Source organism: Rhinatrema bivittatum, chromosome 8, assembly GCF_901001135.1.
Source record: "Rhinatrema bivittatum chromosome 8, aRhiBiv1.1, whole genome shotgun sequence".
In the NCBI taxonomy this organism is placed as follows: domain Eukaryota; kingdom Metazoa; phylum Chordata; class Amphibia; order Gymnophiona; family Rhinatrematidae; genus Rhinatrema; species Rhinatrema bivittatum.
Window position 1 is genome coordinate 268,873,213 of NC_042622.1, and position 26,446 is coordinate 268,899,658.

Here is a 26,446-nt window from a genome sequence, read left to right on the forward strand (position 1 = left end):
TTTTATATTTTGGAATAAAACAATAATACTTCAGTTCTCATACGTGATTATTAATACCAGACTTTGCTTCAGTACTCCTGGTTCCACAGTAACAAGAATATAATATAGCCCATAGGTAGTTCTCGCCCCTCGCCCCATCGCCGTACACCCCCCTCTTCCTTCAGCACAGATGTCTCTCCTCAGCTCTTTCTCAGTCTTTGCCACCTGCTCCCTCTCGTTCTCACTCCTCCTCGCAGTGTGCCGGGCCTTCCCTTCTCTCTGTTTTCAGGTCCTGCTTGAAGGCCCGTTGTTGGCAAGAGTATCCCACTGCCCTCCGTAAAAGCTCACCGCCCTCTCTGAACTCCCTGCTCGCCATGTCTGCGTCTTCCCTCTGCCTTGTATCTCATGACTGCAAAATCTTTGGGCTAGGGAACTCCCCTCATCTATTGTACCAGCACGACTCGTCTCGCCCATTCTAGCATCTCCTTACCTTGACATCCGAGTGTCTACTTGCACGCCTCCACGCGCACTGCCAGCGCTGCAGCCGGTGCAGTTAATAACGGGATCCCGCTCGCTGTTCGACAGCGAGGGACAGTGCTGGGACGTGACCCGCCTTTCCCGCCCCCCCCTTTCATCGGAGTGCCCGCTTCTTCTGGTGACATCCGCTGTTTCCTCTCCGTAGATTATCGCACCGGCCCCTGCTTCACCCAGGTGAGCAATCAGATGTGCCAGGGCCAGCTGAGCGGCATCGTGTGCACCAAGACCCTGTGCTGCGCCACCATCGGCCGTGCCTGGGGGCACCCCTGCGAGATGTGCCCCGCCCAGCCTCACCCTTGCCGCCGTGGGTTCATTCCTAACGTCCGCACGGGAGCCTGCCAAGGTAAGGAACGGGGGTCTTGGGGGGGGGGGTTCCTGGGGAACTCGGTAGCAAAATGTTGCATCGGTTCTGCTGACAGTACCTGAGCGTAACCCGCTTTGAAGTGCCTGAACGGCGGAATGTACATTTAAAAAAAAAATATGAATGATGTCCCCTCAGGCCCACTCCCTACATTTGGCGTAACCCAGAGACCACTTATATTTACTGTGGTTTGTCCTTTTATTATGGAGCAATCCTCTTGAGAGGCTGAGATGAACCTTTCGAGCAGAAGCTGGACGCTTGTTTATTTAGGCAAGCTTATCAATGAATTGCTGTATTTCCGCTTTATTTATTTATTTTTTTTAACTTTTATATACCGACATTCTTGCATTAAATGCAAATCATGCCGGTTTACAGTGAAACAGAAAAAGCAGGAAAAAATTCCTTAGTCGAATACAATGAATCAGCTTAGTTAACAAAGGAAACATTAATATAAATTTTTACATATACACATACATATGTTATTTCTGTGTTTAGCCCCCTGATTTTAGGTTTATTTATTTGTCAGTGTATGTCTGTTTTTTGTTTTTTTTAACTATGGATCGCTTGACTGGAAGTTGGCCAGAACTATGGACCCAGAGCGGCCTGGAAATGCTTTAATAAGTAAATAATCTGTCAAGAGCCCAGGGGTAGTAAATCCCTGGCCGTCCTGCTTTTGCCTTCCGTTCTGAGGAGGCAGAATGAGTCCCAGAATGCTGAGCTGTACATTAAAGTGCATTAAAGCGTTATTTTGCCATATTGATAGCAGAAAGGAGAGGTTGGGATATCTTTTATTGGGCCAGCTGAAAGAAATTCTACCCATGTAACCCAGATCAGCTCTTCCTCTTCCGCTCCCTGCCCGGCTGATGGCATTGGCCTTTTTCAGCCTCTCGATGTTCCTTCTGTGCGTTTGGTTCTCGTATGCAAAGACTCGTGACAGATTATTTTCAGTCACGGACCTGCTTTTGTGGAACTGATGGCCTGAGACTTGAACAATCTTTGCAGATACTTAGGAAAAAACCAAAAAGTCTACGTTTTAGTGATCTGTAGAGCGGTTTAATTCCATCTCTGATGCCAGCTGTCTTGCTGTGAGTATGGTGACCCCCTCAGCAGCTCGGAGTAAATGTTATTGCTTGGTGTGTATCATGTATATGATTTTGTTTTATTATGAATGCACAGATAGGCAGAGTTTAATGGGACAAAGCCAACATGGATTTAACCAAGGGAAGTCTTGCCTCACAAATTTGCTACATATTTTGAAGGCATAAATAAGCCTGTGGATAAAGGTGAGCCAGTTGATGAAGTCTATCTGGATTTCCAGAATGTATTTGACAAAGTCCCTCAGGAAATTAGAAAGTCACGGGATAAGGGAGCAGTGTCCTATTGTGGATTGCCAACTGGTTGAAAGATAGAAAACAGAGAATAGGGCTAAATGGTACATTTTCCCAGTGGAAAAAGGTGAATAGTGGAGATCCCCAGGGATCTATTCTGGGACCACTGCTTTTTAATATATTTATAAATGAACTGGAAAGGGGAACAACAAGGGAGGTGATCGGATTTGCTGATGACACAAAATTATTCAAAGTTGTCAAATCTCAAGAGGACTGTGAGAAATTGCAGGAGGACCTTGCAAAACTGGGAGACTGGGCATGCAAATGGAAAATGGAATTTAATGTGGACGAGTGCAAAGTGATGCACTTAGGGAAGAGTAACCCAAATTATAGCTCCAAAATGCAAGGTTTCACATTAGAAGTCACCACACAGGAAAGGATGTAGGTGTCATCGTTGATAAAAGATTGAAATCTTCTGCTCAGTGTGCAGCACCAGCCAAGAAAGCAAACTGAATGCTCAGGATTATTAAGAAAGGAATGGAGAATAAAACAGAGAATATCACACTGCCTCTATATCACTTCATGGTGCGACCTCATCTTGAGTATTCTGTGCGGTTCTGGTCCCTACATCTCAAGGAAGACATAGCAGAATTAGAAAAGGTACAGAGAAGGGCAACGGAGATGATAAAGGGGATGGAACAATTCCCCTATGAAGAAAGGCTAAAGAGGTTAGGACTTTTCAGTTTGGAGAGGAGATGGCTGAGGGGAGATAGGATAGAAGTCTATAAAATAATGAGTGGAATAGAATGAGTAAACATTAATCAGTTGTTTACTCTTTCAAGAAGTACAAAGACCAGGGGGCACACAATGAAGTTACTGGGTAATATTTTAAAACTAATAAGAGAAAATATTTTTTTACTCAATTGCATAATTAAGCTCTGTAATTCATTACCAGAGGATGTGGTGAAAGCTGTTAGTGCAGCTGTGTTTAAATAAGGTTTGGACAAGTTCTTATTTATTTCCTCCAGTTCTTGGAGGAAAAGTCCATTAAGCATCATTAAGGGAAAGTTGTGGAAATCCACCACTTTTTCTTGGGATAAGCAGCTTGGAATCTCTCTACCCCTTGGGATCCTGCCAGGTTCTTGTGACTTGGATTGGCCACTGCTGGATACAGGATGCTGGGCTTGATGGACCCTTGGTCTGACCCAGCATGGCAAGTTCCTATGTTCTTATGTAGTTTAGCTGCCTAGGATTGTGGATACGCAGACTGTTCATTCATTCATTAAATAAATAAAGGGGAGTGCCTGGCACCTGGCGTCTTCTCAGTTGGATGAGAAAGTAAGACTTCTCACAAAGATGGTTCCTGATTACATAAGAACATAATGTATGCTATGCTGAGTCAGACCAAAGGTCCGTCCAGCTCACTGTCCAGTCTCAGATAGTGGCCAATCCGGGTCACAAGTACCCGGCAGATCCCAAAGAGGAGAATCATTTCCTTCTTGCTCACTCCCAGGGGTAAGCAGTGGCTTTCCCAAGTGTTCTTGTCTAATCATTGTTTATGGACTTTTCCTCAAGGAACTTGAACAAATCTTTTTTAAACCTGCTATGCTGGTTGTCTTCACCACATCCTCCAGCAACAAATTGATACTCTCTCTGTTTTATTCTCCATCCCTTTCCAAACCATTGCTTGCAATTCTGTGTTTGCTTTTTTGCCTACTGCTGCACACTGAGCTGAGGATTTCAGCCTTCTCTCCACAGTGATTGCAAGCTCCTTTTCCTAGATGGTGACTCTGATTCAGAACCCAGAATTGTGTGCCTGCAGTTAAGACTTATTTTTCCCCTACGTGCATCACTTTTGCACTTTGTCCAGATATAATTTCATCTCCCATTTAGATGTCCAGGCCCTCAGTTCGCGAGATCCTTCTGCAGTTCCTCACAGTCTGCTCGTGTTTTTGACTTCTTTGAATATTTCCGAATCACCTGTCGTTTGCTCACCTCCCTCATGGCTCCCTTTTCCAGACCGTTTATGAATATGTTAAATGGCATCGGTCCCAGGACAGGTCCCTGGGGCACAGGACGACCTACCTTTCTCTGTTGAGAACGCTGACCATTTAGTCCAGCTCTCTGTTAAAGAGAGATGGTGTCCCGGTATATGCCCCTGTCCAGTAAGACTGTGCACAAAGACGTGTGGCACTAAATTCTCCTGGGAGTAAAATGATCGCACTCAGGCAAGCGTGAGAAGTAGAAGAATTGCAAGGCAAGCAACGGTAAGAGAGTCACAGGCAGATCCGCAGTGATGAACCGGCTCAGTTCCCTGCCCCCTCCCTGGGGTACCTGCACTGTCCCTGTACCATGCTCTCTTCTTAAAAGTGTAATCATGCAGCCAGCTGGATGTGATGGAGATTGGGCTCCTAACCTATCCTTAGGACGACAGCTGTGTCCTACTTTAGGGTAGGTTAGGAGGTACAGAGTGGCAGATCCTAGCCTGGTACAGAGTGGCAGATACTAGCCTGGTACAGAGGGGCAGATACTAGCCTGGTACAGAGGGGCAGATCCTAGCCTGGTACAGAGGGGCAGATCCTAGCCTGGTACAGAGTGGCAGATCCTAGCCTGGTACAGAGTGGCAGATCCTAGCCTGGTTCAGAGTGGCAGATTCTAGCCTGGAATTTAAAGGCCTGGGAAAGGGCTGGACCGTACCGAAAGATTTTTTTAGCTCTGCTTCAACCAATCCTCAGCTAACTGGGTAAAAAAAACCAAAACAAGGTCAGCTGCAGTTTTCAGGGTGAATCAAGCCTTGGAAAACCAGCACTTCTTGACCTGTGCCTTGGAACTGGGGTTGCGAAGGCCCCTTCCTGCCCCTCCCCCCCCCCCCCCCAGCTGTGTCTCAGGCAGGGCTGGGTTAAGACCTTCTGAGGTCCTAAACTATGTCAAGTTTAAGAGGGCCCCATAGCGTTACCAAAAATAAATAAATAAAACCTTGAAATGTAGCCATGTTTTGATATCTAGAGGCTGTAGCTTGTGCCTGCATCTGGAACTGTTCTCAGGAGGCTCCTGTCAGGAAGATCCAGAAGGAGAATCAAATAGGGCTCCTTGTACACCATGTGGGGATGCCAGCCTGGCTGTGCGGGATATGAGGGAACTCGGCAGCAAACAGCAAGATGCACCGGGGCTGTCATCCTTTCCCCGCTTCCGTGGTGGCAGAACCGGGATTGAGACCCTCACAGCAAGGTTCTCTGAGCTTTGCACACGCAAGCTGGAAAAAAAATGTAAAAAAAAAATCTATCGCCTGAGCCCGTGCCGTGGCCCTTTCGTGTCCACTCCCAGCCCCAGGGAGGTCGGAGCTCAGATGTGGTTCAGTTTTTCCAGCGGACGGATCTTCTTTGCGAGTTTAGGGCCTTTCCTCGGTGCTCCAGCGTGGAAATTCAGTAAAGATGGCGAGGTCGGAAGAGCAGAGACAGGGGTCAGGTTGAGCTGCTGTCAGCCGTGCTGTGAAATGTTGCAGGCTTTAAAAGGTTTCTTGTACAGGAGCCAGCAGCGCCTGGAGGTGTAGAATTCCTTATTGCATGGTGTGGCAAGCAGGTAGGTATCTGGGTAGCCTGAGCTGGGATATTCAGTGGGACTTAGGACTGTTATTTATTTACCTGACAGACTTACCTGCCTAAATTTACCCAATAAGTGCTGAATATCGGCGCTACAGGATTACATTTAGGATGTGCCCCTGGGAACACGCAATCCTCCTGTCTCTTGTCATTGGCTAAAGTTACCCGGTTGATATTTTGCCAGTCGGTGGGGGCGGAAAATTTAAATCTCGAGGATTGTCTGGGAAACTACCAAGAAAATCCCTTTTCAATATCCACCTCAAATCAGCGTAAAATGCTGGTTCTGCGCATCTGATGTCAGGCAGAGGTGTATAGGGCTATGCATATTTTCGTGTTTAATTTGTATTTATCAGTGGGTAAATGAGGAAACACACGACCTGCTCTGCCTCCTTCGTGTCAGAAATCGTTTGGTTCGCGTCTGTGATGACACTTAACCCCTGCCCAACTCCTTCTCTCCGCCGCTTCTAGATGTCGATGAATGCCAGGCCATCCCCGGTCTGTGCCAGGGGGGCAACTGCATCAACACCGTGGGGTCCTACGAGTGCAGATGTCCTGCCGGCCACAAGCAGAGTGAGACCACCCAGAAATGTGAAGGTAAAAACCTCAGACTCTAGAAACCCCTCTCCTCACTGGCCAGTAAAACTCCCATGTCCGTTCCCCTGTGCGCCATCTTGGTTTTGTGCCGGTCCCGATGAAGCATTGAGAGGGATTAAAAATATGAATAGAGTGGGGGAATGGAGGTGAGGTAATGACCGCTCTTTGGAGCCAGGAAATGTGCACTGCGTTCTCACCGTGCCCGGGGAAGTGTTTGGAGAGGCCGGTGTAGTAGTTCCTGGGGGGGGGGGGGGGGGGGGGGCTGTTTCTCTCCGAGTGCCTTGCCGGACAGGCTGAGCCCCTGGTGCGCGCTCAGCACGAGAAAGCCACCTGCCATGAACTCTGTGCCAGAGCAGTCATGGGTTACGTCGGATACCAACAAATTTAAGAACTTCTGAAAAAACCTGGCTGTATAAGCAGGGATTCCAAGAATAAACAGGAAATAGAGATGTCGGGGGTAGATGTTCAAAAGCCTTTTAGACAGAGAACTGAAAGGTTATCGATGTAAATGGCCAAACAGCGATTTTACAGTAACTCTGATCATGCTGTGGGGGGGGCTGCCCTAAAGTTAGCCGGATATATTTAGCGGTGCGGCTGTGCTGCTAAATATCCCGGTTAAGTTAGCCAGTTAGATATGTCCAAGGCTGAATTTGGACCCCCTTTGTTTTTAAATGTTTTTCTGTTTTGTGAAATTAACTTTTATTATGTATGCTACGTTGTGAACCCCACCACGATTTTTTGGAGTTAGCAGTATAGAAATATTGTTAAATAAATAAAATAAAATTCTTCTGGAGACAGCAGTCCAGCATTTAGGGGGCAATCCTAGATTAGTTATTGTTGTAAAATAAGGGGGGGTTAGGATTCTTTTTTTTTACTTGCATATAGTAACATAGTAGATGATGGCAGATAGAGATCATATCTGCTCATTTATTGCTGTCCAAGCTGTCAACCAGCTAAGCTATCGCTCCTTATCTAAGTCAGCTTTTGTGGTCATGCTCTTTGCTTCTCTGTTATATCCTGGGTAGATTAACATACAAAATTCCCATACTTAATCTAACTTCCAGCAGCTCCGCCTGTGTTTTACCCCTAATTTTGTGATCACTATCAAAACTGGAGATCTAGGACACTGAACTTGCAGGGTCCTAGGACTCTGTGGCCATGCTGAGCGGCACCCAGCCACCACCATCCTGGTTCCTGGGAAGCTGTAGCCTGTTGGTTTCAACCTAGCTCTACCCTGTGGCCTGTGAAATGAATTTTCGTAGGTCCAGGTATGTCACTGTGCTTCTCAAGCCAAAATGCCTTTCCAGATAATGTTTTTCTGCCTCATGTTACAACACCAGGCTAGTACTTTGCAGAGCTTGAGGAGTCTTTGATCCATGCAAAGCCTAAGGATAAAGAGCTCTGGGAAGTGCTGGGCATCACTCAGACTAGGATGGCCAACTTTCTGTGGCTATTCAAGGAAATTTTGAATCTCATAGACACATGAAACTTCATTCAAGTGTCTAGAGCAGATTGTTTTCCTTAGTAGGAAAAGAGGAAGGAAGGATGGGTCAGTTTAATGTCCTCATTAGCTGTAGGGGAAAATGTTGCTTGATGGACTTTGTCTGATTTCCATGATTGAGGGTAGAGAAGGAACTTTTCTTATTGGTGCAGAACTGTCCAGAAAGGCTCAGCCTGTCCAGAAAGGCCTTCGTGACAGAGGCTCCGAGTGTCCCTATAAGCACAAGCCAAGGCTTTGCCACCGACCATTGCTTCTATGCTACAGCTAGGGCACTCGGAGCCTCTGTCACGAAGGCCTTTCTCCCATTCTTTGTCTGTGGGCAAAGACCTTGATGGATCAGTCTGCAAGATGATTTAACTACTGGAAAATTGAAGATTATATTTTAAATTTACATTTCCTAGCGTGTAGCCAGATGGACTCAGGACCAATGGGTATTGTGCTCTTCTGCTAGCAGATGGGAGACGGAGTCAGATTTCAAAGCTGACATCGCTCTAGATATACCCCTGTAGTAACCTCAGCTCTTCAGTATCTCTCAGTCTTTTAAGCAGAAGCGGACACTATCCCACACACTAGAATAGTGTTAAGAATTACAGCCAAGAATAAACAAAATTTACCTTAAGGAAGATCAAGCCCCGCTCTTCTGCGGTGAAACCTAAGGGTCCCTCCCCCAGTCGAGAATTCCTGAGGTGATTTCTGAGATCCCTCAGAGGTATGCCTTGGTCCGGTAGCCGGTTCCCGGTGTGGACTTAGCCCCCAGTTTGGCTGAAAGGCAGCGGGTGCAGAAATGAGCGTGGTGGTGAAGGTGATTCCCTCTCCCCCCCCGCAGATGGAGACCGTCCGGCACACGATCGTTAAGCGCCAAAACCAGGTAAGAGAAAATCTTTAAATTCAGGTCTCCGGTCTCCAGGGCTCAGATTGCCTTACCGAATCCGTTCCTGGCGAGGTTAGAAGGGAGCACCAATTGAGTTGAGCAGTCTTGGTTGGGCTAGGCCCCGATCCGGTGCAAGGGTCCACACACGTGGAGACCCTCGGGGGCACCATCTTACACGCGGGGGTCGTTGGCGCCATCTTCCCTTCTTGCTGGTGGTACGCATAGGGCAGCCGAGGCGCCTAATTTGCGCACGTCCAATATAGATGCACGCACAGCTGCGCGCACAGCGGCGCACACAACTGAGTGCACCCGTGCACATAACTTCACGCACAGCCGGGTTTTCAACTACATGCTTGCAAACACATTAGGACAATGGCACCGGCACCCAAGAAGGCCAAAACATAAGAACATAAGAAAATGCCATACTGGGTCAGACCAAGGGTCCATCAAGCCCAGCATCCTGTTTCCAACAGTGGCCAATCCAGGTCATAAGAACCTGGCAAGTACCCAAAAACTAAGTCTATTCCATGTTACCATTGCTAATGGCAGTGGCTATTCTCTAAGTGAACTTAATAGCAGGTAATGGACTTCTCCTCCAAGAACTTATCCAATCCTTTTTTAAACACAGCTATACTAACTGCACTAACCACATCCTCTGGCAACAAATTCCAGAGTTTAATTGTGCGTTGAGTAAAAAAGAACTTTCTCCGATTAGTTTTAAACGCGCCCCATGCTAACTTCATGGAGTGTCCCCTAGTCTTTCCACTATCCGAAAGAGTAAATAACCGATTCACACTCTTCGCACAGCCTGCCATATAAGAGCTGCGCAGCCTGAATTGGAGTCCTGCCTCTGTCAACATTGTGAAGAAGCCCAGAGGGAACCAAAGCCTGGTCCCTTTCTGTCGGGAGATGGTACCGGAACTACTTACGATAGCTCCCCGGACCTATGCATCTCCGAGAGGGCACCTCTGGGACCCCTGCTCTGACTCCACCTGGGATTAACATGGATCCAGGGACCTTCTCCTGGTTGGAATTCTTCCAAGGGCTCAAGCGTTCGTTCAGGCGCAATCAGCCCTGGCTGCACCCCAGGCTCTCACCTCTGCTGGAAGCAGAGGTGAGAGCCTGGGGTGCAGCCTGGGGTGCAGCCAGATCCTCCTGGCTCGGCTCGGATGCCTCGAGACATGCCTCACCTAATCAAGAACTTCCCTGACAGGGACCCAGACACCTCAGAGGATGAGGGTGAAACCTGGAAGAAGGAGAAATCCCTCCAGGAATGGAACCATACTGAACCATGCTTCGCTTCTTCCACAAGGACAAATTACCAGCCCTTGTTTCCCAGATGCTGAAGACGCTGGGTATTCCAGGCACGGACCCTATGGCGGAACCAAAGAAGAACACCATCTTGGTGTCCCTTCGTAAGGCCTCATGCTACTTTCCAATGATGGAAGCCATCCAGGAACTGATTGACCTGGAATGGTATGCCCTGGAGGCCAGCTTCAAAAGGGGGTTGGGCCCTGGAAGCCCTATACCCTCTAGAACCAGCAACTAAGGAATGCCTGCATTTCCCGAAAGTGGACGCTATGGCCTGTGCCGTCTCAAAGCGAACAACGATTCCTGTTGAGGGAGGAGTGCATTGAAGGACAATCAGGACAGACGATTAGAATCCATCCTTAAGCAGGCCTTCGACGCAACAGCAATGACACTGCAGATTGCTTTCTGCTGTGCACTGGTGGCACGTTCCTGCTTGCTCCTCTCGAGAGAAGCAAATAACTCCGAAACGTATACCAGCGAGACGATGGAACCGCAGCAGCCTTCCTCAAAGATGCAAGTTCAGATTTGGTGTGCACCTCAGCCAGGGGCGTTGCCTTCATAGTGGCAGCCAGAAGACAACTATGGCTACGGAATTGGTCTGCAGACGCGACATCTAAAGTGAATCTCACAAGAATGCCCTTTAAAGGATCTTTCTTGTTTGGAAGCAAATTGGAGAAGTTAGCCAGCAAATGGGGCAAATCCCCAGTGCCTCGGCTACCGGAAGATAGGAGTAAAAGATCTCAGCGTCCCTCCCCCAGAAGAACCAAGGGCAGAGGATCGCAGTGCTTCAGACCCTACAGGAACTCGCATTTTCAGGCACCTTGTTCCTCCAGAAGGTTCCAGCCCTTTCGGAACAGACAGACCAAGAGGGGAGCAGGCCCGGAGGTAGGCTCCTGCCATGCTCCGCAATGAGAATGGGTCGACCCATCCACAGGAAGAGGATATAGGGGGTCTGCTTACCCTCTTCTACCAAAGATGGGTCGAGATAATGTTGGACAAATGGGTTCTAAACATCATTCGAGAAGGTTACTCTCTGGAGTTCTGCAGCAGCCCTCGAGACAAATTTATGATGTCACCCTGCCACTCCCACTCCAAGAAATTGGCAGTAGAAACCACTCTAACAAGACTACTCAGTCTGACGGCAATAACTCCAGTCACCATGCCCCAACAAAATACGGGGCGCTATTCCATCTATTTTATCGTTCCCAAAAAGAAAGGATCATTCCAGCCCATCTTGGATCTCAAGAACGTCGACTACACTTCCGCATGGAAACTCTTTGCTCCTTAATAATGGCAGTACAACCGGGAGAGTTCCTAACCTCCCTGGACCTTTCCGAAGCCTACCTTCACATCTCAGTCCATCAGGATCACCAGCGCTTCCTACCGACCACCCCTAAAGTGGCCGGTGCCTCTATGGAATCTTAATCTAGTATTAGACTTCCTAGTTGGGACTTCTTTCAAACCATCACGTGGTCTGTCGCTATGCCTCTTAACATTGAAGACTGCATTCCTGGTGGCAATATGTTCAGCTTGTTGCATTTCTGAACTACAGGCACTATCCTGTCAGGAACCGTTCCTTAGGTTCACGCCTGGAACCATACAGCTGCGCACAGTCCCCTCCTTCCTACCGAAAGTGGTCTCCGAGTTTCACTTAAACCAAACCATCTCACTATCATCTCCGGATGAACATAAGGACTCAAAAGACTCACACCTTCTTCACCATCTAAATGTTGGCAGACTCCTAGTGCGGTACCTGGAAAGGTCAAAACCGGTGCACAAAACAGACCGCTTGTTCATTCTTCACAGCGGGAAGAAACAAGGAGAAACTGCCTTGCGGGCAACCATAGCCCGCTGGATGAAAGAAGTAATCAAGGCAGCCTACATAGAGGCAGGAAAGCCCTTACAACTACAGGTTAAGGCTCATTCTACGAGGGCCCAGGCAGTCTCTTGGGCAGAAACCAAGCTGCTGTCACCCGCTGAGATCTGTTGGGCGGCGACATGGTCCTCCATACACATCTTCTCCAGGTTCTATCGTCTGGATGTTCAAGCCCAAGAAGATGCAGCCTTCGCAAGGGCAGTACTAAGTGGGCCACGGGCAGCCTCCCGCCCTGTCCAGGAGTAGCTTTTGTACATCCCATTGGTCCTTAGTCCATCTGGCTACACGCTAGGAAATGGAGAAATTACTTACCTGATAATGTTGTTTTCCTTAGTGTAGACAGATGGACTCAGCATCCCGCCCACGGCTGCCCCAGAGAAGGAGAACCTCGGATAGCAAACCTCAAGACTAAGCAAATACGGGTAAGCCGCGGCCTACCCCTAGATCAAGGCACCCACAGTTTGTCCAGTGTCTGCGTTAATTGGTTGAGTGCACTAGCGGTCTTCAGTTTGGAAATTAGTTGAACCAGTTCAAGTTTAATCAAGTTATTTAAGCAAGATATATCCACAATGGCTTTTCGAAGAGAATACTGAAGAGCTGAGGTTACTGCAGGGGTATATCTAGAGCGACTCTGTCTCCCATCCGCTAGCAGAAGAGCACAATACCCATTGGTCCTGAGTCAATCTGTCTACACTAAGGAAAACAAAATTATCAGGTAAGTAATTTCTCCATTTTTTTCTGCTCTTCATTCCAGCATCTCACTGCATCCTGTGTCCTATCTGTATAATTGGAAAACTCTCTAGGATTCATTTACCTAGGAAACATTGTATAATATGATATTGCAATTTTTATTTATTTCTTATATACAAAGAATGATTTTGCATAGAAATATATGGGGGAAAATATCAATGTTAATATTAATAAAGAAATAATACACAATAGCAAAATATATATCATATCTTAATCTATAAATACAAATATCAATAATGGGAGAGGAGTCAAAAAAATAAGGAAAATATACAATAGAAAATACAGAGAAACTAGCATAGCATGTTCACTGACTGTGAATTTCTCTATACCCAAAATTCTCTTAAGTTGACACTGGAGAAGAGGTCAGAGGTCTCTTGGAATCCAAAATATGCCCTTAATTGCTCTGGAACAAAAAAAAAAACCAGTCATTGTTATACTTAAAGCATTTACAAGGGCAATAAAGGGAGAAGGAACATCTTAATGAAATAACCTCTTGTCTAAATACAAGAAAACCCTTGCTTTCTTGAGTTACAAGATCAGGGAATACTCAAATAGATTGGCCATAAAATATGGCAAATACATTCCTAAATATTTACGTATAACATTACTCACGTCAAGTGATGATACAAAAGAAACGAATAAAGTGGAACAGTGAAGAATTTCAGATGAGCTCTCAAGGAAATTGGTCATTAGGAAGAACAGCAGATTGAATGTTTGTATTTCCAGAGGAAACCTAAGGAAGAAAAACAAAACAGTTTATTGATAGATGGCATTTGATCTGACTGAATTTAGTACTGCCAAGAAGTACCTTTTTAAGGTAATATCAGCAATTTCCCCTAGAACCTTGGGCAATGTTTAGGAAACGTAAGTTCAAATGTCTGGTATGATTCTCGGGTTCCTTGCTCCTTCTAGCATTGTGTTACGATCCTTCGGCGGTACAGACTGAAAAACTTGCATTTCCTTTTTGTCATCTTTGATTTTTTTTCAACTTTCATGAAGGGGGGGGGGGGCCTGTAACTGACTGTCCCGGTTTAAGGGGGCCACCTGTGGAACTGTATCTTAGTCTGACTTCCCCTTCCTGGGCAGAAGCAGTGAGATGAGAGAAGAGCTCTACCCTCATGGGTTCTGTTCTCCATCAGCTTCTTGCTAATGAACTCAAGATAAAGTTGATAGCAGAAATGTAATGGAGATACCCAAAAAGATCTGCATCTAAATATATCTATTGGTACTGGAGAAGGCGGCATATCTTTAATTTTTTTATTTTTTTTTACAAATTTTTTTTTCCCATTTCAGATGCTCTTAAGAATATCTTCTACTTTCCTTAGGAAAGTTCAGAACAGTCTGTGCTGCTGGCAGGCCCACTTTAAGGGTCTTTTAATCCACACTAAATGAAACTAAGCACAAGAAATAAACACTGCTCCTATTAACAGCATCCCCCTTATACACCTGTCCCTATAAACTATCTCCTGCTACCCACACCACTTATAAATAAAAGATCTCAGAGTGGCACTGTTATCAGATCCAGTAACTTCATGCTTATAAAAACCATTGCAGTTGTATTCCGTAGGCATCACCAGCTAAGACCTAGATCTAGAATACAGAACCAAAGCACAGCAAAGTATGGGAAGCAGTGAGCAGCAGTAAAGCCAAAACCAATCCCTCTTGCTGATTGCCAACATTCTGATGAAAAGATTCAATCGTATTAATAAAATGTCTCCTGCTATTTTCCCACCAGGTCCTGGCTACTCAGGCCCTTTGATTAATCCTTCCTTGTCCCATGGCAGGTTTATGATGTAGGACACGGCCACAGAAAGGATGTGGAACGGCGAGCAAACACACTGTAAAATTAATCAATACACCAGGTGTGTTGCGAGAACGTTTTCAAATGGTCCATGACAAAGGAAACTCAAACCGAACAAAATAACGAGAGAAGTCTTGTAATGACGATGTACCACCACATTTATTACACACGTCAGTCCCCTGACATGGAACCGTGTTTCGCTAGAGCTGCATCGGGAGGGACGAGTCACATGTGAAGCAATGTAATTGAGAGAGACTGTTGAAAAAGGATCTGTACAAAAGACAAAAAGTTTTTCATTAAGGTTAGGACCATGAATAACGTGGCAAGGTAAGCAGAGGAGAGGGAAAAAAAGCATGCCTACCCCATTCAATTGTGTTAACACATGCACACCCAAGCTATCAAGGCTAACAATAGGATATCTATAAAGTAGTATATAACCGTTAAATAGATAATGTAATCAAATTAAGCCACTTGCCCTATATATAGAAAACTAAAAGTGTCAAGGATTAGAAGTCACTTAAATACAAGAGAAACGGGCCGAGTTAGTGATAGGGACCAAGATTTGGAGGCAAAGAATAATCATATATGGGGGTCCATATACTTACATGTAAAAAGAGCTCAAACAATTCCAAAAAGATATGACCCAGGGGTGTTCCCAACTGACCGAAAAATATATCACCGGAGCTTTCTTCCGCCTTCAGGGTGCCTTAGGGTGCTGATGCCACTACCGATGCCACTTTGCTTCTCGGATGCCAACAAGTGTTCATGTCCCTATTGCTGATGTACTCTTTTTTTTTTCCACCTTGGCATGTTCTTCCTCCTCTTGCTGCTTCTTTGCTCCTCTCACGGTATTTTGGAGAACCTCTGCCAATGCCGGAAGGAGCCTGTTATCCATTTGCCCCTTGCAGAGCCTTAAGCTGCTTTATGTCACTTTGTGACGCCACGTTGCCACATCCTAAGTGCCCTGCAGCTCTTTCCCCCTTCTGATGATTTCTTCTTACATGTTTCATTAGAATTAATAAGAAAATCACTATTCTGGAGCCCAGAGTAGACTGCAGTGCGTCCCCCAAAGCTTTTAATGGCAAATGAACAAACAGTTTTTATTTTTTGTATTGAAACTAATGAAATGAATTTGGGCCCCAACGAAATGAATGAACGAACTGACATGAATTTTTGTTTCTTCTGCACATCCTATAAGCCGCTGTCCCTATTAACCATCGCCTCACTGAGTTGGTCTTGAATGACAGGAGGTAGGGCGAGATGCTGTTTGTAACCATGGTATGCTGATCTGTTCCCCCTTCTCTCCTCAGATGTGGATGAGTGTAGCACAATTCCCGGAGTGTGCGACGGAGGCCAGTGCACGAATACCATCGGAAGCTATGTCTGTGCATGTCCCCATGGTTTTGCTGCCAGTCTGGATGGCTCGCGCTGCCTGGGTAAGACAGGAAGAGCTGCTTTTGTGGGTTTTTTCCCTGCATCTAATTACTGGATATACACTTGGGTCTGCATTCGTCTCCCCCACAGCACTCTGCTAATGTTTTGCTAAAGGCCAGTGTGAAAGCAGTGAGGACAGAGAGGGGCAGCCAGTGGATAGAGAGAGAGGTCTATAGCCACATCGGTCCCCAAAGACCGTTTTGTTAACACTGCTGAAGAGACTTGCCTCTATCCTGTCATGGGGTGACCTTTCAATTGGAAAGACGTCTCATAGTTCAATGGGATGGGGGCCGTTCAGTTCATCTAATCTCCAGTGCCCAGTTGTAAACAAGTCTTTTTTCCAGAAGCCAGTAGTCAGGAAGCATTAAAAAATGAATCAATTATAACCAAAAATCTGTCTGGGGCCAGCCCCCACTGACTCTGTGGCAAGTGCTGCACGCTGCCATGCAGAAGGTTCCCGACTCAATCCTTGAGTCAGTTTTGGTTTAGTTTAGTTTATTAGCATTTCTCTACTGTTACATCAGACATGCCTTCCCAACGGTTTACAAGTTAAAAACACAAGAAATACATTGTTTTGTTAAGATAGTAACAGCTAAAAACTACATAAAAAAGGAAAATTAAATAAATTAGCTGTTAGAGTAAAAGATAAAATCAAATAAAAATAAATCTAAAACAAAATATCAAATTGCATAAATATGAATAGCAATAATGGGGCAATAAACATAATTACTATAAACATAAAATAAGAATAAAAACAGAATTCATAGAGGTTAAGCACCCCAGGTTGACTGGGTCTGAGGATGCTGTGCAGGCAGAGTGATGTCCCCTCCATGTCGGATCCTCAGAGTTGCTTTTCAACCGGCAATAACGGCTGACATCTTTTCTTCTTCCCCAATTCAAGCACATCATCTCCAACTCCATTTTGCATTGCTGGGGTTGGGGGAGGTTGGCGTATGGAAGAGAAAATGTTATGATTGCTGCTCTGCAGTGCCCCACCACACCCGCTCCACCTCACAGGTGGAAATGGTTTCTCAGCCTCCAGATGCAGTAAAGAATTCTACTTGCTGTATTAGTCATAAGAACATAGGAGAGTGCCGTACTGGGTCAACAAGTCCAGCATCCTGTTTCTAACCGTGCCCAATCTGGGTCATCTGGAAGTACCCCAACAAATCTTGGTGGGAAAGTTCATTCCATGTTGCTCACTCTCAGAAATAAGAGGTAGAGATACCCAAGTTGTATCTGGCTAATAATCGTTGATAGACCCGGTCTCCAGGAGTTAGTCCAAACCTTTTTTAAACTCAGCTATACTACTAGTCTTGACCACGGTCCCTGGCAGCAAATTCCATACCTTAATTGTACATTGACTGAAATAAACCTGGAGAAAACCAGATTTTTTGCAGGCTATGGGAGATAGTATTTTTTTAATGGTTTGATCCCTTTCCTACCTCCCAGTAACCAACAATAGCAATGTATAAGCCTAGGTACATCAGAGATAGCAGGGCCATACTGGAATGACAGCCCCTTGCCATATGAAGCTAACAGCTACTGTCCTCTTATTTTAGCAATGATATTCAAGATGTTGAGGTTTCCCCACTAGCCTGTCCAAGAAAGAGCACTTCCATGTTATGTCTGGCCTCGGCCTTCCAATTTTTGATCCAGCTCCTCCCATACCCCAGTTCCGTTTCCAAGTTTTAATTGGCCACCATTAGGGCTGTGGGCTCCAGTGAGGTGACCGACTGTTCTCATTCGGCAAATGCTGACTTACCTCTCGCTGTCCTTCTCCCCGTTGCACAGATCAGCGCCTTGGCACCTGCTTCTCGGCCCTGATCGGTGGGCGCTGTGCTGCAGAGCTGCCAGGACACTTCTCCAGGATGCACTGCTGCTGCGACTCAGGGAGGTGCTGGGCCTCAGGACAGACGCCAGAAATGTGCCCCGTCAGAGGATCAGGTGAGTTTCTGGAGATAGAGAAGATGTGCTTGGAATTTGTATGCAGGAAACTATGAGGGGTTTCTGTGATGGTTCAATGAAGTTTTGCAAAGTAATGCCATTTGAGAGTTTTCAGTAATTTGGGCATTTTGCTGTGATGTCTTCTTTGGTATTTCTACAGCTGAGAGAAGTCAGCCAGTTGATTGTCCTTCCAGAGCTGGGATGGTTCCAATCTGTGACATTTTGTATATAAGTGTATATCTGCCAAGGCCTGTGTGTGAACTGGATCAGAAAAGGGCCGAGTCCTACATGTGGGACTCTAGAAGAGCAGTATATTTGATGGAGAAGGTGGTGGGTGCGGGAGCTACTGATGTGCAGCGGACAGGTGGTAGTTCATGGGAGCAGCCTGCATACCGCCAATCGTAAGAGCAAGACAGGCCTTTGTAGGTCTTTGTTCTTTGCTTGCTTCGATTTTGAACTACAGTATCACCCAGCAATCAAGAACCAATGAGCAGATGCCCTCTCTTGCTCCTTCTAGATCAAGGATGTTCCAGAACTTCCCAGGCACATCATTGATCCCGTTAAGATACTTCTGGCCATTATGGTACCTGTCCCAGCAGGGAAGATGGTCGAACCTTCTAGATTGCATGAGAAAGTTTTAAAATGGGCCCATGACTCCCATGTCGCAAGTCACCCTGGACCAGCATGAGCTCTTGAATTGCTTCAGTGACACTACTGGTGGCCCCAAATGAAACAAGCCATCAAGGTCTGAGTTGACTCGTGTCTCACTTGCGCACAGCAAAATCCCCTGCATTGCTGATCCTAAGGACTGTTACAGCCATTGCCGACCCCTGGACCCACTTGTCCATGGACTTTATCGTGGACCTTAAGAACATAAGAATATAAGAAATTGCCATGCTGGGTCAGACCAAGGGTCTATCAAGCCCAGCATCCTGTTTCCAACAGTGGCCAAACCAGGCCACAAGAACCTGGCAATTATCCAAACACTAAGAAGATCCCATGCTACTGATGCAATTAATAGCAGTGGCTATTCCCTAAGTAAACTTGATTAATAGCCATTAATGGACTTCTCCTCCAAGAACTTATCCAAACCTTTTTTGAACCCAGCTACACTAACTGCACTAACCCCATCCTCTGGCAACAAATTCCAGAGCTTTATTGTGCGTTGAGTGAAAAAGAATTTTCTCCGATTAGTCTTAAATGTGCTACTTGCTAACTTCATGGAATGCCCCCTAGTCCTTATATTATTCAAAAGTGTAAATAACCGAGTCACATCTACTCATTCAAGACCTCTCATGATCTTAACGACTTCTATCATATCCCCCCTCAGCCGTCTCTTCTCCAAGCTGAACAGCCCTAACCTCTTCAGCCTTTCCTCATAGGGGAGCTGTTCCATCCCTTTTATCATGTTGGTTGCCCTTCTCTGTACCTTCTCCATCGCAACTATATCTTTTTTGAGATGTGGCGACCAGAATTGTACACAGTATTCAAGGTGCGGTCTCACCATGGAGCGATACAGAGGCATTATGACATTTTCTGTTTTATTAACCATTCCCTTCCTAATAATTCCTAACATTCTGCATGTTGCGGGCGCTATTAGTTTCGGGGGGGTTGGACATGCATTTTCCACACACTATTACCCCTTACTGTATAAGGGGTAAAAATAGCGCATCGAAAATGCGCATCCAACCGGGGGCTAACAGTGCGCTCCGCCTGAGTGCACTTTACTGCATCAGCCCGATTACTAGAGTTACTGTTTGCGAAGCGCTAGAGGAGGACCCTTGGCCTGGTGCAGGATTGGTACAGCCCTCTGGGGGGACCCAGAAGGTGCCTGCCACCAGGAGGCGGAGCACATAAGGAGACAGAGGCAAGCTGGAGCTTCGCCAATAATGGCCCGGAGGCTCTGCGGGTTGAGCCCTTGAATTCCCGGACTGCCTGGGCTTAGGTGGGCCTGTGGGGGTCTCCCGGAGAGATGGTGTGTCCACGAAGAGAAGAGGTGCACGGTTGATAGTGAACAGATGAGCTAGACCGGAACAGAGAGCATCGGCGACCACGGGTACAAGGCAGGAACTGAAGGCTCTCCGGGCAGAGTAGGCAGTGCCTAGTGGTCTAGCTCGAGGAAGGCCGCGGGCAGCATCAAGGCAGGCGGACCTGGTGGTCACAGGAGAAGCGAAGAGAGTGTCCGAATGGAGAGCAAGGGTCAAAGCCAGGGTATCCGTCCAAGGATGGTCAGCCAAAGGAAGGGTCAGTTCCCGGTATCAATCCAAGCGTGGTCAGGGACAAGCAGAGGTCAGTTCCGGGTATCAGTCCAAGCGTGGTCAGGGACAAGCAGAGGTCAGTTCCGGGTATCAGTCCAAGCGTGGTCAGGGACAAGCAGAGGTCAGTTCCGGGTATCAGACCAAGCGTGGTCAGGGACAAGCAGAGGTCAGTTCCAGGTATCAGACCAAGCGTGGTCAGGGACAAGCAGAGGTCAGTTCCGGGTATCAGTCCAAGCGTGGTCAGGGACAAGCAGAGGTCAGTTCCGGGTATCAGACCAAGCGTGGTCAGGGACAAGCAGAGGTCAGTTCCGGGTATCAGTCCAAGCGAGGTCAGGGACAAGCAGAGGTCAGTTCCAGGTATCAGTCCAAGCGAGGTCAGGGACAAGCAGAGGTCAGTTCCAGGTATCAGACCAAGCGTGGTCAGGGACAAGCAGAGGTCAGTTCCGGGTATCAGTCCAAGCGTGGTCAGGGACAAGCAGAGGTCAGTTCCAGGTATCAGACCAAGCGTGGTCAGGGACAAGCAGAGGTCAGTTCCAGGTATCAGACCAAGCGTGGTCAGGGACAAGCAGAGGTCAGTTCCGGGTATCAGTCCAAGCGTGGTCAGGGACAAGCAGAGGTCAGTTCCCGGTATCAGTCCAAGCGAGGTCAGGGACAAGCAGAGGTCAGTTCCAGGTATCAGTCCAAGCGTGGTCAGGGACAAGCAGAGGTCAGTTCCAGGTATCAGACCAAGCGTGGTCAGGGACAAGCAGAGGTCAGTTCCCGGTATCAGTCCAAGCGAGGTCAGGGACAAGCAGAGGTCAGTTCCAGGTATCAGTCCAAGCGAGGTCAGGGACAAGCAGAGGTCAGTTCCGGGTATCAGTCCAAGCATAGTTAGAGGCAAGCCGAGGTCAGTCCAAGAAGGTACAACCTGGTTGCGGAACGTGGAACTAGACTCAGGAACACAGGAACAGGCGGTGGAACACAGGAACGAGAACAGGATCACAGGAGCCAGACGCAGGAACACTGGAACAAGCACAGGAACGCAGGAACGAGGACGGCAAGTAGCTCACACAATGGTGATGACCCTTTTGCCAAGGCGAGGAACTGGGGAAAGGGCCTCGCCTTAAGTAATCGATTCAGGTGACATCATCCCCGCGTGCCGCGGAGTGAGTTCCCGCCGCGGACCCTTTAAAGGGCCGCGGGATCCGCGCGCGCGTGTCTAGGGGCGTGGTCCTGACGAGGGAGGACGCTGAGGGCCTGCAAGGCGCTTGCAGGGTGGCCTGGGAGGTTGAGGGCCCGGATGGAGCAGGAGACGCCGGCGGGGAGCACCGGGGACGGACGCGGCTGGCTGCGGCTGCGGGAGAAGCTGAACCAGGGCCTGTTGGAGCGCGAGCGAGGTGAGCAGGGCCCTGCGAGGTGGGACCGCGGACGGAGCGCGCAACAGTTTTGTCTGTAGACCTGTGCCAGCATGGTCCCAGATCTGGGATTTTAGCCTCCGTGGTCCAGACCGCACCGAAGCGCAGCCCCATAGACTAACACCAGCCCCAGAAATATGAATTCACTTTATTTCATCTCTCAGCAGTAGTTAAATTACTAGCACTGCAAACACTTGAGTGTTAAGTCTTCAGAGCTTAGGTGCACTTTCCTGTATTGGGGAGTAATAGCTAATGCCTTCAATACATGGGATATGGAGGTGCACTAGTATGTGCACACATTTTTTGTATGCAGGGCTCCTTGTTAAATTGGAAGTAAAGTTGTATGCACAAAAATGTACGCAAAATTGCACGTGCAAGTCCACTTTAAAACCGGGGCTGAACTGTGCATGTCCTTTCTACAAATACATTTTAGCCCTATGTGGGCTGTTATAACATAACCCTGTAAAATGCAAGTCAGGCAAAACCTTTGGTCTTCAGAATCTGTGACTCATTCCTGTAGGTCCTTTTTGCAGTGGGTTAATTAATGTTGTTCTATTGCAAAGTGTAGCGTTGCATTGCCTGAAGACTACTTAAATGAGTGAGCCTGGTTTATGTATGTGTTGTGACGTGTCCATGAGCTGCCTGGAATTATTGACACACATGCTTGGGTCTGTGCTGTCCTGGTTTGTCTAGCATTGATTTCCCCTGTCTCTATCACATGCCTTCCTTCAATATTAAGCCACGGTGAGCTGTGGACCAGAAGAGGTTGGGTTTGGAGAAGCAGAGCTGCAAGGAGCCGTTCCTGATGTGCTGCGGACGCAAATACTGTACTTTCATGATGCTTTCCTGAAATAGGAATTTGCTGCTATATAGCTTTTTTAGCCACTAGCTACTGCTTGTATTTTATTTTATTTTGATTCATTTTTTTTTTTGTGCGAGTTGTGTTTTACATTTGTTTTATATATCATTGTAATCTGCTTAGATTGATAAATTTCACTATATGCAGAGTATAAGAACTTTAAAATAAATAAATAAATAAGCTGATGGACTTCAGGCATTGTTCCCTGATTCTAATGAAAGACCGTGTCTGTGTCTTCGGAGTACCTGTGATGGTTCTCAGAGATGACGACGAGACCTGGGCTGGTGTGTGGCTGTGATGCTTCTCCAAGATGGTGATGAGGCCTGTGCTAGTACAGGGCTGTGTCTGTATCCTGAGGGCAGCTGTGATGTTTTTCAAGGGTTGTGATGAAGCATGTGCTGTATCGAGGTAGCTGTAGGGCCAGACTTAAGATTTTGGCATCTGCAGATAGAACTGGAGAATGAGGGCAGGGGTTCTTCTTATGTTCTTATGTGTTCTTATGTTCTCTTATGTTCTCTTATGTTCTTATGTTCTTATGTTCTCCCTTGGAGCTCAGAGACTGGGAGATTCACTCGTGGAGGAGAGATTGCTGGGTCAGAGTGCTATAGTGGTGCCTTTTTGAAGTAATACCAGTGCACGGCCCTAAAGCATAAGGAGCAATCTTCTTTTCAGCCCATGTATTTAATGCCTTCAAAATTTGGCACGCTAGGCAGTTGTCTGTTGCCTATGGCTAAATCCAGGCCTAGGTAGCTGTGATAGTTTTAGTTAAGGCCTTCTGCTGCCTCAGGGCAGCTGTGTTGCTTTTCATGCTTCCTGTTCATATGCTGGATCAGTTCAGACAAGTGGGTTTTGCATCCCTACCAGCAGATGGACTCAGAGCATAAAAACTTTTCAGGCACTGCTACGTAGCCGAGAGCGCCACCTGCAGTCCCTCAGAACTTCTCTGTCTCCAGCAGATGGTAGAGGTGCAAAATTTGCAGTCAGAGATAAAAAGAAAAATTAGGTTAGAATTAGAGCAGGAGAGAAGCAGGGCTGTGTGTGTTCATGGATGGTGATGAGGCCTGTGCTGCTGCATGGTTGTGTCTGTGTTCCCGGTTCTGTAATGGTTCCTGAAGCATGGCGATGAGGCCCCTACTAACACTGGAAACTTTTTCTTTCAGATGAGCACCGCCGGATGTGCATTGAGGGGCTTCCCTTGGGTCCCGGCTTCCCTGGTACCTATCCTGGTTATGTGCCGGGGGGTGGCATTGGACCTGGCGGTGGTATCGGACCTGGTGGTGTTTTCCCTGGAGGCATTGGACCTAATGGAGGAAACGGACAAGGAGGGTTTTCTGGTCTCCCAGGAATGGGGCCTGGAAGTTCCAGTATCGGTGAGAATGTGTCTTGCTTTCTTTACGTGTGAGAGTGACTCTGGGAAGTAGGGAATGTGGGAACAACTCTTTCTCCATACGTGGAAATGACACACTTTCTCTCTTCGCACATGGGAATGACTCTGCCTTTCTCTCTTCGTGCACGGGAATGATGCACACTTTCTCTCTTCGTGCACGGGAATGATGCACACTTTCTCTCTTCGTGCACGGGAATGATGCACACTTTCTCTCTTCATGCACGGGAATGATGCACACTTTCTCTCTTCGAGCATGGGAATGACTCTTTCACTCTCCACGTGTGGGAATTATGCACTCTTTATCTTCGTGCATGAATCAATTCTCTCTCCATGCATGGGAATAATGTACTCTTTCTCTCTTTGTGCATGGGTCTGACTCTTTCGTTCTCCATGGCCACATGTGGGAATGATGCACTCTTTTTCTCTTCGCTCATAGAACAATTCTCTCTCCTCACATGAGAATGATTCACTCTTTCTCTCTTCGCACATGGGAATGACCCTTTCGGTCTTCACATGTGGGAATGACCCTTTCGGTCTTCACATGTGGGAATGACCCTTTCGGTCTTCACATGTGGGAATGATGCATTCTTTTTCTCTCTCCATGCACGGGACAATTCCCTCTCCACATGGCACATTTCTCTCTCCACGCATGGGAATGATGGTCCTCAGTCTGCTTTGAAGGTCCTCAGTCTGCTTTGAACTTCAAGGAGACAGCTCTAACTACAGATTCTTGGGGAGAGCTAAGGAATAAGTTTAATTTTTCCTCATTTTAGAGGGCTTCTTTGTTATATTTTTCTGTTTTTTTTGTGTAGTGCTAGCCTTATCTCTGTATTTTTCTAGATATTGATATTGCTGCATTAAATTGCTGTATGTTTAAGCAAAAAAAAACAAACAAAAAAAAACAACCAGGAAAGTGAATGGGCTATTTAGCTTTGGGCAGGTGACTCATAGTGCACTGCAGGGGGCAATCAAGTCCTCAATCTGCTTTGAACTTCAAGGAGACAGCTGTAACTACAGATTCTTGGGGAGAGAGAAGGAAAAAGCTTAACTTGGCTAGCCCAATCTGGGGGAGGGTGTTATGAATGTGAGCCCTTGATCCGGTTGAGGGATCTATGGAACTACTAAGGAATTGATCCTTAGAATCACCTACAACCGGGAGGTGGACTATACTTATAGACCAGGCGATAACTTCACCTTACTAGCCCACGTTCCCCGCAGGTATCAGAGCTAGCAGGACTTACCAGAAAGTCTTTTAGCAGAGAAAGAGTCCAGCAAAGATCTGAGTCAAGTTGATGGCGATTAGGTAACCAGAATAGTCTGAAGATCCAGGCAGATGTCTCAAGCATTAAACCAATAAGGCAAATTATGACTCCAGATGAAATACCATTGAAGAAACACTTTAATTTAAATCCCTACTAGCATATAAGGTCCAGAGATGTTCAAGATAATAGTATCCACAGGCAGAGAACTGAGGAAGACACAACAGTAAGAGAAACAAGCAAGAAAAACAAAAAAAAAAAACAAAACAAAACTAGGAGCTTAACCCTCCGCAGTGTTTCCCTTAACACTGACTCGTTGCCAAGGCAACGAGAGACGCTGGCAACGGCCCCTCGCAGACCTCATCGACGACATCATCCGGACTGCTTGCGCCAACGACATTCCACGTCCCCGAGGCACGCCCGTGCGTCCCAAGAGAAGAAAACTTAACCAGCGAAATCAACAGCGTCTTCCCCCCGCGGGGAGAACGCTGCAAGCCCGATCTGCCTCAGCCCTCTGTCCAGAGACGCCGCAGCCACCCGCCCGCCGACCCGAGACGCAGCAGACGCTCGCCGGCGCCCCCTCCATGGAGCGCGAGCCCTGCGACGACTCGAGCCTCCCAATTCGGAGCTTGTCAGCGTTTTCCCTATGAAACTGATGAGGAGAGTCTTATCGAATATGTTAAACGCTTGTTCCCAAGAGTTTTCCTCTGGACCAAAACCTTGCCCAGGAGATTAAATATTCCCAACGTCTGCGGTAGAACCGAATGTCTATATCTTGAACTTGATAAATAGCCATCATTTTGTTGTTAATTTACAAACGATCGTAGATAGGTTTTAAGCGTTCGATTGGTACGTTCAGCTTGCCCATGTCCTTGCCGTTGGAATGCTGAGGTAAAGTGTAATTTAACTCCGAATTTTTTACAGAGAGCTTGCCAGTATTTAGCAGTAAATTGTGAGCCCCAATCTGATGCAATATGTCGAGGTAATGCATGCAATACAGACTTTCAGATACTTGAAAGGTTCTAATGATCCACAGTCAACAGCAAACCTTTTCTGTTGGAAAAAAATCAGTAGAACTAGGGGTCCCAATTTGAAACTCCAGGGAGGAAGACTCGGAAGCAATGTCAGGAAGTATTTCTTCACGGAGAGGGTGGTGAATGCCTGGAATGCCCTTCCGGAGGAAGTGGTGAAGACTAAAACTGTGAAGGATTTCAAAGGGGCATGGATAAACACTGTGGATCCATAAAGGCTAAAAGATGGGAATGAAGAGAAGAGCCATAGGGGTGGCTTGCTGGAATGGATGCTACTATCTCCATATGTGAGAACGAGTCTCTTTCTTTGTCCAAGGATGATAGTGCCACTCTCCTTTGCTCTCCATGTGTGAGGATGACACTTTCTTT

The 26,446-nt window shown here is 46.9% G+C and overlaps 1 protein-coding gene across 1 annotated transcript in view; it reads left to right on the forward strand.

Moving 5' to 3' along the window:
* Nucleotides 1-26,446, forward strand: part of LOC115097632 (fibrillin-2-like) — a 421,199-nt gene that overhangs the window by 119,536 nt on the left and 275,217 nt on the right. The window contains 5 exon segments of the mRNA XM_029613571.1: nt 662-859; nt 6,273-6,398; nt 15,819-15,944; nt 17,737-17,889; nt 23,561-23,770. Of these exon segments, the coding sequence (XP_029469431.1) occupies nt 662-859; nt 6,273-6,398; nt 15,819-15,944; nt 17,737-17,889; nt 23,561-23,770 (813 nt within the window).